At 40.8% G+C, this 14006-nt stretch overlaps 1 protein-coding gene across 1 annotated transcript; it reads left to right on the top strand.

The window, feature by feature from the left end:
• The first annotated feature begins 569 nt into the window (after positions 1 to 569).
• On the top strand, positions 570 to 13565 carry LOC308119738 (hepatic sodium/bile acid cotransporter-like). Its single transcript, XM_080479888.1, has 6 exons — positions 570 to 618; positions 7215 to 7645; positions 8155 to 8359; positions 9161 to 9339; positions 11978 to 12177; positions 12257 to 13565. Exons 2-6 carry the CDS (start codon positions 7257 to 7259, stop codon positions 12310 to 12312), a joined length of 1029 nt encoding a protein of 342 aa, XP_080336014.1. The 5' UTR covers positions 570 to 618; positions 7215 to 7256; the 3' UTR covers positions 12313 to 13565.
• Positions 13566 to 14006: the final 441 nt, after the last annotated feature.

Below are 14006 nucleotides of genomic sequence, written 5' to 3'. Positions count from 1 at the left end.
AATCGTATGAGAGTATTGCAAATGAAAAGGATTACATTATTATTTACATTCAAAATGATGATTGTTACATGTTTTACAAGAAAAATTATACTTATAATCAAAAACTTTTTGAACAATCTCACCTATTTCTAGTCCTTTCTTGTATCTTAGTGTCTAAAAAACCAGAAAATTTGCAAAACAATAGAATTTTTTTTTCATATTTGACATTCAACATGATTTTTGATCAGTTTTGCAATATATATTGTCTAAATGAATAATTCAATTAAAATGTAATTAAAGAGTCAAGTAGAATACATTTCTTTTAAACTTTATAGACAGTAATTCCTTTGTCTTCAACCATTTTTTGATGGTATACACACACACACACACACACACACACACACACACACACACACACACACACACACACACACACACACACACACACACACACACACACACACACACACAGAAAAACCTTTATTCTTTTATTTTTGAAGCGGAAACAGGAAGTTGTGGTTTTGATTTTGGAACGTTGTTGCAACTTGATGCTGAACTCCTGCAGCCTCTTGCAGGTTTGTGAAGTCAGGTGGAGGCAGGAGCCAGAGGAGACACAGTCTGATGCTGCAGCTGCTGAAGGTAAGACTCGGCCTGAGTCCACACTGCCACTGCGTTCTACTACATGTCTGCAGGCATGACTACAGATTCCTTCTGAAACAGTAATATTACTGAGAACTTATTTGGTTTGCAACCACACACTGATGACTCCTGAATAGCAGAAGAGATCAATGTGGAGGCTGAGTGAGGCAAAATGTATTTATATAGCTCCCATTTCACAGTGATTTACAAAGACATAACGGAAATACAAAACAATACATTGGTTTTATATTGCGCTTTTCTTGACGATCAAAGACACTTTACATTGCATTATTCTTCACTCCATACTCCATGGAGCAGATCTGTGCCACGGGGCCCTCAGACCACCACCAACCACTCGCACTGCATACACACTTCATTGTAAGTAACTTCATTGTTAAAAGTATTAATACTTTGGACATGCATCAGATCTGGTTATATTAATAGAAACTTTGCTGTACTTTAGTTATTGAGCTATAAATAATAAAACTGTTACTTGAAACAAGAGGTGTAATCTCATTTGTAGCTGTTTTACAAAAAACCCAAAAACAAACATGTAATAGTTTGATTTAATTATCTGAATCCTGCATTCAAATCAGGGCAAGGCAAAGTTATTAATAGAGCCCCATTCTAACACGGGGCAATTCACAGTGCTTTACAAAGACATAAAAGAGAAATACAGAAAAGCTTTACAAAGACATATGAAATATATTGATAAAAGAAATACATTAAAGCTTTAAAGGAAATGAAAGAAGTATATTAAAGCAAATAAGGAAGCTTTACTATTAGCATAAATCTCGCCAGAGGACTATCAGGAGGTAAACAGCCTGTGCTATGACCTTTACACCTTCTGGGACTCCTGCCATGTTAATCCAAGTCATCCAGTGTTTTTATCCACGAGAGAAGGCATGCCATGAAGTGTTACATGTCTCTTTAGTGGACTGGACTTTGTTTTGCAGCCTGAGTTTTTACATGGTTATCAACAGGTTATCCACTCACTAGTTCAACCCCTTTATAGATTACTGAAGGATCAATTATTCTCTGAGGATGTAAATATTTAAAACACATCCACCAGGCTAAAAACAACACCGCATCCAAAGCCAGAACATTCCTGACTCGTTAATTCGTGACTTCATGAGATTATACAATAATTTATCAGCGATATAAACAAACGGCACTGTGATCACACAGTTTCACTTTATTACAGCAGAACCGTTTAAGGCAGAGCGTCCTCACTGCTCAAGAATAAAAACATCACTCAAAGCCTCAGTGGCAAGGATTTATTTCATCATGTCAAAAAGATCGCTCTAAATCAATTTCTCCTCTCCTCCTGAACCTAAGCACCAATCACCATCATTTAAGAACGGGCGGGACACTTTCCAAGAGATCTGATTGGTCAGGTGACGGAGCTCCGACTGCTTATCGAGAACATAACCTGCTCGGGAGCAGGTGAGACATTCAGCGTAAGTTGCCGTGGTGATTTATCCCGGTGAGAAGGGAGCAAGCGTCTTGGTACGCTCAGAGCTCTTTCCTCCACATGTTTGCTGTGTTTCCAACGTGGCTGGTGGCAAAACGCAGACAGGGCTTCTTATAGCTTTGTTTCCGCAATGGCTTTCCTCCTGCCTGATTTGTGGCGAGCAGTTGTCCCGTGGACAGACAATCTGTCCTGAGCTGTGGACCTCTGAAGTTCGTCCAGAGTTACCATGGGACTCTAGGCTGCTTCTCTGCTCAGTACTCTCCTCCTTCCTGCCAATTTAGAGCATTTGATATTAGTAGTTACAATTTAGATATACTTTTTGTACTTTTTTTTTTTTTGGATTCTGCAGCTAATTTTGAAAAATTGTTCTTTTTTTCATGGTTTCTTCCAGTTTAGCCATTTTATGCGTTTTGACTACTTTAGGTTTCCCCCGAAGGCCAAAATCAGACCAGCATGCCAAACCAAGGGCAGGAACAGACTCGTGCTTTTTGCACAATGTCAGTAAAAGTTGTTTTTATTGCTGATTTTTTAGCTGATGTTACCATTATTTCTATTATTATTGTTATTTTCCCCCATCATTATTATTATTATGAGTAATAGTAGTCAAAGTGGTTGTACTAATAATTTAAGGCCGGGATTTGCAAAACTTGTGTTGAGGGTCACATAAAAAGCGCTCTTGAAAAAAAGTAAGTGCAAACCCCAAAAAAGAAGCATAAAACCAAATATCTAATTATTTACACACTGAGAGAGACAGAGACAGAAATACAGGGAGAATTACAGTTTGTTACTCTTTTTCATTTAATTTAATCTATTTATTTAAAAGAGACAATGTACAATTTAAACATAAATATTGCCATTTGATGCATCGTACCAGATTTAGCCAGAGGCTAATTCGCATCTGCAGTCCCGTGGCAAGTAAAAGACAATCCATACATAATAAACACATTCACAGGTCAATGGTTAACACACAGAGACGCATACCAAGACATGAAACAACACTAAAAAATTCAATTACCCCGACTTATCCCTTATGCCCCCCCCCCACCCCCACATCATCCAGACAAAACAACATTAAAAATACCAAAATAAGGCCAGTACTAGATCAAGGAGAAACCTCGTATTGATCGGTGAGAGCATTGCTGGCTAGTTTTCAGATGTTTCTTAATTTCGCCCTTGATGGTGGAACATGTCCTGGGCTGCCTGGCATGGCCATAGTCCAGTACTCTTGAGCATGTGCTGACTCCATCTGGCTGGATACAAGGTTTGATTGCCCCTTTTTCTTGGACATGTTGAACTCAGCAGAAGATAGAGAGTTATCCATATGATAGAGCAAGGTGTTGATAGCACAATCCGAGGTCTTTTTCGCTCTTTGGATGGACTTTTTCAGAAAACCCAAGGGACCCACAGGACCAGCCACACTGTGTGCCTGCACCTCGGCAGCCATCTTGAACTGTCAAAAACCCCCGATTTTAAACACCACAATCGTTGTTTCAGTGCTGCATTTGCTTCTGTTCTCTCATTTCATACACTTATTGTTTTTAATTGTGGTCTGTTGTATTTGAAGTATAAAAATTGCTATATAAATGAACATATTACTATTATTGTTGTAATATTTCTTACAATACTCCAGTTAGATAGCCAAATAAACCAAAATGAATGATTTCACTCACAAATCAGTGAGAAAAGTGACAGCGATGGGATGAGGAAATCCCTCTGATGAATCCTGTCGTCTCAATCCTGGAGCCAAGATGTTGCGTCAAAAAGTCTGTTTCTGGATTCTGCCTCTTTAAGTCAGTGATCAGGGTTGAATAACACTCCTCCGCTAAATCCTCCGCTCTTCTTGTCGCAGCATTATCTGACAGCGAAACTTGCTTTAAGGTGCGTTTACACATCAGCACAACGAGATATGACTATCATTTTCCCGTCATTCCTGCCACATTCCTGACATTCTTTATGTGACGTAATACATCTGAATGGGCGTGACATTCCTGGAGCATCTTTTTGGCTGCCAGTAAATCTTCCAAGAATATCAAGAATCATCTGTATTCGTGACGTTTGCAACTGAGCGCGTGGATTAGTTGCGATGCGTTAAGGCCCCTTCATGCTTTGCGCAATGTGCAGACCTTGCGCAGGTCGCATGTGCGCACATGATTGTATCCATACTCCACCGTGGGTTCACCTCTGTGTGCGTTCCATAACGTAACGGAACGATCCCGAAAATATCTCCACTTCTGCTGCCCGGCGTTCTCCACCTTTCCTGAAGTAGTTTATGTTTCACTTCAGGAGTTCTGAGCCGTCTGGCTCTTTATTTGCTTTTAATTTGTGTTTGTTCAGACGGGGAGACGGAGGATCTCCTCACACAAGCGCCCAGTTGGCTCTGACGCATGCGCAGTCGGCAGCGCACAGGTCGTGCGGTCACAAAATTTGGGCTGCGCGCGCTCGACCGCAGTGGGGCTGCAGCGGACCCTGCGCAAAGGGGCGGATGACGATGACGCATGAAGGGGCCTTAACGCAAGATAAAAGGTCGCGATTGGCCGTGATTGTCCCAAACTTGTCGTCGGTATGTGTAAACGCACCTTTAACAGCTCCACAACCGTTTTCTTGCTATTCTCTGTAAAACTGCATGAACCATATCAATCTTTTTTTTTTTTTTTTATTAACTCAGCATCAGCAAATGGTTTCTTAGCTTTGGTACGGTTCCGTGAAACAAGCAACGATGCCGCTGGTGCTCTCTCTTGTGCCATTGCCGACATATCGTAGACATGGAGGGCTTGTATCACGTTTTTTCAATTTCTGTTTTGCGGCTGTGGGATTTTGGAGGGGAGTTGGCATTAAAGCTGGCGGCATGCAGAAAGTTGAAGTGCCGGTAATATTAACCTAAACTGTTCAGTCCAGTCAGAGTTGAATTGACGGTTTTCCTGGTCGACTTTGTTGCTTTTTCACGCTGCAGGTCATGTTGTTTCTTTGTTTAATTTTGATTTACTGACGAACTGCTCGATGACGGTGGTTTTGCGTGAAATTGAAATCTGTGGTCGTGGACGTCCGAGTGGAGCACGCATTGACATAATTACGTCAGGTGTGCTCAGACTCCGGCGCCGACTAAGTTGTGGAATGAGAATTAAAAAGGTAGACCAGCGCATTTTTTCCCCCCACAAATCGCACTTTATTTTGACGTTGATGTGCAGCTAATGGGCTGGCGCGGGCCGCCTATTGAGGACCCCTGCTCCAGGCCACCGGCGCCCTCAACACAGTAACGTACCGTTCGTTGTCATCTTAAAGGGGACATATCATGCTAAATCCACTTTTTTAGCCCTTAAATGCATGTTGTTGTATATTTAGAGTGTTTAGAAGTCCAGAAAAGTTCAAAGTAGTCTCTTCAGGTGCTCCGTTGATATCTTTATATTCTGTTTTGGTCATATTTTGCGATCCGTTTCGATTTTTCTATTCTCTATTACGTTTTTTGAACTATTACGTCACAGTATTCGCAGCGGAACTGCCAAATTAGGACATCGACACTTCGAGCAATCCGCCATTTTTGTTTCTCGCTGCGATTTTGTAGTCCAACCTAAGGGTGCCGAAGTTACGAGAGGATAAGTCGAAATGTTCGGTTGTTGGATGTAGTAACCCACAAGCTTCGTTACACCGTCTCCCAGCATCAGAACCTTTTCGAAGTGCCTGGTTGAGTTTTATTTTTCACAGAAATGTACCCACATCTGTGGGTAAGGTCATTTTTGTGTGCGCGAAGCACTTTAAGGACGACTGCTTCAGCAACCTCCGCCAGTATAAAGAAGGATTTGCCGAAAGACTTGGTCTGATTGAGCGGTCAGTTCCTTCTATCTATGGAGACGACGAACAGAGCACTTCGGTAAGCTGTATATAACGCTAAAAAGTGTGATGATAAGACGTCCCTGTCATTGTTTTGTTAGCATTAGCAGTTGCACCGTCTTCATATGTTAGCGCTGTGTGCTCGTTTTAGATTATAATGTAACTTCTGTGTTAAATAGTCGTTGTAATACAGGCAGTATTGTAGTAGTGGGCATGGATGGAGAAGTTAGTGTAAATATAGTAACACACCATTGCGTTACATCCATATGAAGACGTTGTTCTGTAGGTGCATCATCGTCATTTTCATCTCGCTCCGCCGGGTCCGACTCTGGCTCCAACATGTATGGCTGGATGGACAAATCTTCCATTGTTGACATTTTGTAAATAATGTGTGAATATAAAGTTTCTGCGCCGCTAGATAATTGTATCTGTTCTATCAAACTACAAAGATGGCCGAACAGGGTGGAGTTGAACCGAGTGTCACCTCTGCAACCTGGAGAGGAGGCGGGGTATGAAGTGTCTCATTTGCATTTGAAGAGACCGCCCCAAAACGAGTTGCTCTCAGAAGCACATCAGAAAAGGGGTAGAAAAGGGGCCTGTGGAGCTCTAATAATGAGGAATTCAGACCCAAGCATTGCAGTTCCGCTTTATATAGACCACAACTGTATGATTTATATGTAAAAAGGAAGGATTTAAAAGCATGATATGTCTCCTTTAACTACACAAGAATAACATACATTGCCTCCTCTTTCGAGGAACAATAATGTTACAGTTTTCATCATGTGTCGTGATGTAAACCCTCGAAACACACAAAGCAAACAGCCAATAAATTCCTCCTTTGTCACGAGTGTTGCCTGCTGTTGGTGAATCTGCTAGATCTAAAGGTCACAAATGCTCCCCTTGTGTCTTTCCCTTAAAAAAATCTTCGTTTTGTGGCAGCATGTGACTTTCAATCCCAGCCCCGGGAGGTCCCTTCAAATAGTAATATCCCAATTCGGGGTACAGGAAAACCCAAGAGAACAGAAAACCAAAATCCATTTCTGAAATCCCGAGCAGCAACTGCAGGTTTGGAAGGCTCTTGCCTTTGTATGGTGGAGTGTGTGTGTGTCAAGAAGTCTTTGGTTTCAGAGAAGGGGTCTCCTTGCCTTTCTTAAAGGCAAGGAGGGGGCACGGAAAAAGTCTGGGGACCAATGATAAACACAAACAGTAACCAGTAGGCGCTAAAATCTGTTTGAAAATGTATATTACATTAATATTATTGGATGATTCCTTGAAGATTTGTGTATTTGTGTGACAGGTGAAAGCCTCTGGACTCATATAGCGCTGGAATAGAGCCACCATGAATGTGACTGACGTCTACGAGGGACTAACTCGTTCCTTCCATGAAGGAAATGCCTCTGATGTCGGAATCCTGGGTATCGACCCAATAGACAGATCCATAGACATGGCCCTCAACTGCTTGGTCGTCGTCGTTCTCATCAACACGATGATATCCCTCGGCTGTTCGATGGAGATCTCCAAAATGAAAGCCCACATCCTCCAGCCAAAAGGAATCTGCATCGCACTGCTGTCTCAGTTCTGCATCATGCCCTTCACGGCGTTCTCCCTGTCCAAAGTCCTCCAGCTGAGCCCCATAAAGGCGGTGACTGTGCTCATCGCCGGCTGTTGTCCTGGAGGAACCTTATCCAACATTTTCTCCTTGGCCCTGAAAGGGGATTTGAACCTCAGGTAAACCTTGATACGGATTCCTGACTTTAGAAAAGAAATTATTTCACGACACTGAGACCCAAAACTGAACAGCAGATGGCAGCCGTGCACAAACTGTTTTGATCCAGCAGTGGAAGAGCGTGACCTCATGAGATAGCATGAAGCACGGCGGCCATGAGTTTGAGTTTGAGTTTGAGTTTGTGTGTGTGTGTGTGTGTGTGTGTGTGTGTGTGTGTGTGTGTGTGTGTGTGTGTGTGTGTGTGTGTGTGTGTGTGTGTGTGTGTGTGTGTGTGTGTGTGTGTGTGTGTTTGTGTGTGTCCTGAAATGAACTGGTGACCTGTCCAGAGTCTTTCCTGCCTTCACAAATAGTAACCTGGGATTAGTTCCACTGAATTGATAATTTATAGGTTTTTATGCTTTAATTTCACTCATCTGTATGTTTCCATGTATGTGACACCCTGCTTTACCTTTTCATACAGTTAGTAATGTTTTGTATGGGAATAATGACATGTTTTTTTCCCCCTTGGCAGCATTGTGATGACCACCTGCTCCAGCATAGTGGGCCTGGGTCTGATGCCTTTGCTGTTCTTCATCTACAGCCATGGTTTCCCCGGTCTGGAAAAGGCCGTGCCTTACGCAGGCATTGTTTGTTCTCTTATCATGACCTTGTTGCCTTGTTTTGTCGGCATTGCCATCAATCACTACAGGCCAAAGTACTCGCCTTATGTCAAGAAGGTAAGACTTTTCAAAGGGCAGACAAAACAAAACTGACCATTTAAGTAGATATATGGTTTGATTTATAACAGAAAATATAGAGATTTTCACAAAACTGGAAATTCAGGAAACGTCCGGGAACATAAAGCAGCTGAAAAGTTGTGTTTGACAACTTTATTCATATTTTTCATTACACTCTTAAACTAATCACCCAAGTTAAACTGAAATAAACTCAACCAAACATCCAATATCTGATATTTAAAAGCAACTTCATTGTTAGATTTAGGCAAAATAGAACCACTTAAGCTGCACTTTTATCATTGGCAACTGTACTGTGGAGGTACAGCTGGCCTGAAAACACACAACACATAAGGAAAAGTGTTACTTATTTACACACCACAAAAATATAGTGTGGTCAGTCAAAGAGACTTTATCTTTTACCACAGGTTGGCTTTCTGATACCACAGTCATGAAGACAGAAATGGAGTCAATACTGTTTGTTTTGTATTAAATTAAACATAAAGGATCACAAAATTATGTTATTTAATCACTATTTCAGTGTCAGATGTTTGATCAACTTTTTTAACTAGAGATGCATCGATATCACAGGCCAAGGATAAGTACAAATACGAGTACATACCTTTAGCTATTTAACGATACCGAGTACCGATACTGAGTACTGATACTGAGTACCGATACCGAGTACCTATATTCCATACGCGAGAGTATTTTATGATGATGTTGGTTTGTTGCAGTTCTTTTATCAAAGTAAAAAGTAAAAGGGACTGTTCTACCACTGTTGTGTTTCCTTGCTCTCCACAGGTTGGTGTTTGCATTTTGATGATCTCAGGCGTCTTCATCTTCGCCCTGTCTTACATCTCAGTGGGACACCTGCTGTGGATGATCTTTACTCCAGATATTCTCACCACTGCAGCTCTGTTGCCGGCCATCGGCTATGCACTGGGATATTTCTTGGCTTATATATGCAGATTCAGTCCAAAGTAAGTGAAGGTATATATAATCTGGTCTAAATGTCACACTGCATCCTCTACTGATGTGTGGCGTTCCTGAGGTCTGTTCAAAGTGTCTTTATGCAACAGGAAAAGGTGCAACAAAATACATGTTCAACCAGAAATCCTCAACTGCTGAAGGAAAGTACAAGCTCTGCTGGAAAGGAGATTCAATAAAGGATCAACGATTGAGGGATTTTCAGATTTCATAACCCACCAAAGTTAAACCACCAGGTCGTCATCCTCAAATCATCAAAATGCTTTGACAGATTGTTACGACCCGGCAAAGAGAAGGATGTCGATGTAGGAATTAACAATAACCAGACGAGTTTGGGATAAGTGAGGGTTTTATTGGTAGTTCTCACGTTTACAATAATCAAATAGAACCCCAAAAACACAATACAACAAAGGAGGGCCAAAGGAGGGTCATTCAGCTGGCTGACGTCACTGCCGAATTTTCTTCTTGTTCTTAAGGGTTGAAAAAGGGAGTATGAAGGGGCTTTAACTTACGCACGGATATCAAAAGTTCAGAGTGGAGCCGAGTTCAAAAGATCACAAAGCAATCAAAACACACACCAAGGGTCTCTGGGCAGACTGAACAAACACCTCCTGCATCAGCTGCCCCCAGGAGTGCTGCTGCAGCTGGTTAAATAGTCTCAGCTGGTGGGCGGAGCTGAGCCAATCCACAGTCATTATCCAATCAAAGTGCTCCACCTCAGGACAGGAGGAGGAGGGTGAGAATTCCTCCAATCAGCACACTGTCACAAACACACACACATAAACACACAGAAGCAGAGAGGCGAGGCCATGCAGCCTGTGAGGTGTAACATAGATCAATAGAACTTTGAAAAAAATCCTCAAAAATACCCTTCAGAAATAACAAAAAAATCTTTACAGATTAATAATAATAATAATAATAATAATGATGATAATTTTAACTAATTCAGTCCTGCAAAAAAAATCTTTAATTTTTCAGGAATTTAATCATTTAAATGCCAGTTTGATTAATTGAGTTCATTGGTATTCATGAAAGGAAAAAAAAACGATTCTTTTTCAAATAAAATGTGTTTAAGCCTGTATATATGACTGATTGACTATTAGTTTATTGTAGCATTAAATACATTTTTTTTAAATTTTTTATTTTCTTAAGTGATTAAAGGACCCATATTATATAGTTTTTCAACAATTTCACGTCCGTGTCAGAAGTCCAATAACACATATAATAACAAAGTGTATTTCCCCAATTCCAGCACTGGTCCTGAATTCCAGCCAGTCTAAAAGTCCCTCCAGTGAGCTCGACTGAGAACAGGCTCTTTGTGTGCATGTACCTTTAAATGGTAATGAGCTCTGTCTGTCCACGGCTACTCCATGTCTGTTTTCCGGTAGCGTTTGCGAGGAGAAAAAATGGCACCCGCTCGTAATTTTAGAGGGCAGAGCTCACCTACCAGTGTGAGGGTCAAAGGGAGCAATGGCGGCTGGTCAGTAGAGGGCGCCGTATTGAGCTCGACAATTACTGATTAACACTGGAGTGACTGACATGAAATTAAACTAATCAGCGTCATTTCATGTCCGAGACTTGGAGCGCTTTTTTAAATGGCCCCTGGCTCAGCGACTGGCTTAAAGTCAGTTCTGGTTTGTTCTCGTGTGTTTCTACGAGATGTTGATGAAGACAACATGCGGTGAGTCTCTGATTATTAACTCTGTCACATCTCTTCTCATTCACCGTTTGAAAGGAGAAGATTGGCTGAAAAGCTGCAGCTCAGTTTCAACTTTCTCCAGTATGGTTATTTTTTAGGGGGTTTCTTTCAAAGCTTTGAAAGATGAAATTATGTGTTTTTGAAAATATACCTGATATATCTTTACTTTTTCCTAAACTCAGACTAACTGTCATTTCAAGTAAACCAGCCCCAAAACACGTTCATTTTCTAAAAAGGGACTTAATGAAGCATCTCCTTGTATTTGTTTACAAGTATGTTAATAAAAGAGTCTTAATAAGTATTCTCCACTCACTCGCTGTTTCAAAGAACTAGAGTTTTTCACCTCTCTCAATCAAAAAAGGCAAGATTGTTGTAATATGGTTTATAATATGATATTTATATATCGAATAATAATGAAGAGCCCCACCTAAGAAACGTATCACCAGCCGCCACTAAAAGGGAATATCCACTACCAGAGGGAGGGGTTATTTCCCCACATGACATCATGAAGGGAAAATGACTGAATAGCTAAATTGGCTAAAAAGTGGAGCAAGCAAGTAAAGGAGATGACAGACATTTCTTTACTGCTGAGGCCTCATACACAGGCTACGGGGACACAAATTACTGCTAGAAAACCATTATAATATGGATTTTGCTTGATATGGGACCTTTAACAACAGAAATGTCTGCTCACAAACTGGTATAAACATAGTGGAGATTAATAGTCTTTTCTTTCTAAGCTACTATTGGATGAAACTTTTGGATGAACGTGATAAAAACATTTAAATATTAAAGAATTATTAGGTGTCACAGTTCATGCTTTGTCTCTTGTGTTTTTTTGTGAGTCTGTGGGCCCCGTGTACATGAGAACATTTCAAGTGAAAACTTATTTCAGATGATCAGATCATGACTGCAGATCGATCTCTTTCTAGATGCTGCAGAACAATCTCCATGGAGACGGGATGCCAGAACATCCAGCTCTGCATAATCATCCTGAAAGTGGGCTTCGCTCAGGCGGTGATTGGACCCATGTTCCTCTTCCCCCTGGTGTACATCACCACTCAGTGCTGCGAGGCGCTGCTCATCGCCCTCTGCTTCAGATGTTACGAGAGACTCAACTCACCGGTTGAAGGTACATGCTCAAAGACGCAAAGAAGTCGGCACCTTTTCAGTTTCAGACCGGACACCAACTTTATTTTTACCCTCCACAGAAGACCCACACCTGAATATTAACTTCATACAGCCCGAGGAGGTGAAAGAACCGTGACGGCTGACGAGGGATGCAGAGCAATATTCCAGGAAGCTGCCGCCCACTGTCCCCGCCTCAAATCCTTTGAAAACTTTATGAGGTCATGAACACAACTGTTGTCATGTTAGGGACTGGTTAGCTGGTTAGAGTTCTAGTTTGGAGATCAACAAGTTGTTTTCCAACCTTTGTGTGCTGGTTTTGAAGCTCTGGTGCCCCGTCCACTTTTCAACATGTTTCCCTGAAGGAATACTCCCATTCATGCTTTTAGGCTTTTTTTGATCAATGAGTAAGTCATTAATTGTGTCGTATTCAGGTTATTGGGGGGGGTGAACATCAGAAGTGACTGAAATATATGAATGAAGACAAATTCTATGGATAGAATCAGTTACTAAACACGCAATGCTGGTGCACATCAACACTCTCACTTGATTTAATTAAAATGGCAACATATATTCTGAGATATTCCAAGTCTTTTTCTGTGCGCCTGCCCCTTTAAGAGGTGAGGCGGAACCATTACTATCCTATCCTTAATGTTGACCCTTATCTTTCGCCGGATTTGAGGTCGTACACAAAAAAAGCACATCAAAACATGCGGAAAATTCAGGAATAGTGTACGGTGAATTTTGTGAACTGTTCGGCAAACCATTTTCGACAAAATCCCCCAAAATTGCGAAAAAAATTCCCATTCAAATTCTGACCTCTTACTGGTACTTTACTGTCGGCGGCAAGCGGCGAGCACACAAAACCTAATCAAGATCAGATGCTTAGACCCATTTTTCTAACCAGTAAAAATTCAGTAAAGCCTTAAACTTTTTCATAATGTTGTAGTTTTTTTGTATGTTGACTTTTTCATAACTATTTAAAATGAAAAGTCTGAAATGAGCACACAGCAGCTGTCACTTTTAATTGCCAGGAATTCAACCAAAGACCACGACTTGGTGCAGATTCTGGCAGCGTGGGAGTTTTTGGGGTGTCAGTCGCTGTGTGGAGGGGCCACGCATCCTGCCACACTTCCTCTGCAAAACTGTCGGTTTTTATTGTGCGAAGACACAAAATACACAATCAAACCCCAGTTTGTTGTCTCGCATCTTCTTACAGAGTTACGTTTCTTCTAAATCTTAGAATATTATTCACCATAGATCTTGATTCAAACACAGAAACGAGTTTTTCTTTCAGTCTTTTCGGTGTTTACGTATGAAAGGCAGAATTCTCTGCTTTTATATTCACTTATTCTTCTGATTTGTTGCAGTTATTAAATCCACATGTTGCACAACGTCCCTGCTGGAAATACATTTATTCCAAAATTCTCATATGTGGAAATTTTTTGCTTTGTTCACAGTTTATAGGACTGAAATACATTGAAAATGTAAATCGTCAGCTTGATACTTTTGAAACGATTTTGGCAAAGGCAATAATAAAGGTTTGAGAAGCCAATTGCAAATAATTCTTAATTTCTAAGACGTGTAGTGTCATAAGATACTTCAAAAGTTATTATAAAAGAATTATAACCAGGAAATACTTTCATAACTTATTAAAATACTCTAAAATGGTATGACAGTATTGCAAATAAAAATGATTATATTATCGGCTTTATTACATTCAAAATGACCATTGTTACATGTTTTAATGTGACGAAAAATCATACTAAGAATTGTATTTTCTTTTTGGTAGAATCTCACCTATTTCTTGTATCTTACCGTCTAAAAAACCTG

The sequence above is a fragment of the Lipophrys pholis genome (assembly GCF_963383615.2).
Source record: "Lipophrys pholis genome assembly, chromosome: 14".
Classification (NCBI taxonomy): Eukaryota; Metazoa; Chordata; class Actinopteri; order Blenniiformes; family Blenniidae; genus Lipophrys; species Lipophrys pholis.
Note: the sequence above shows the minus strand (reverse complement) of the source record. Positions and strands in the feature narration are given on the sequence as shown.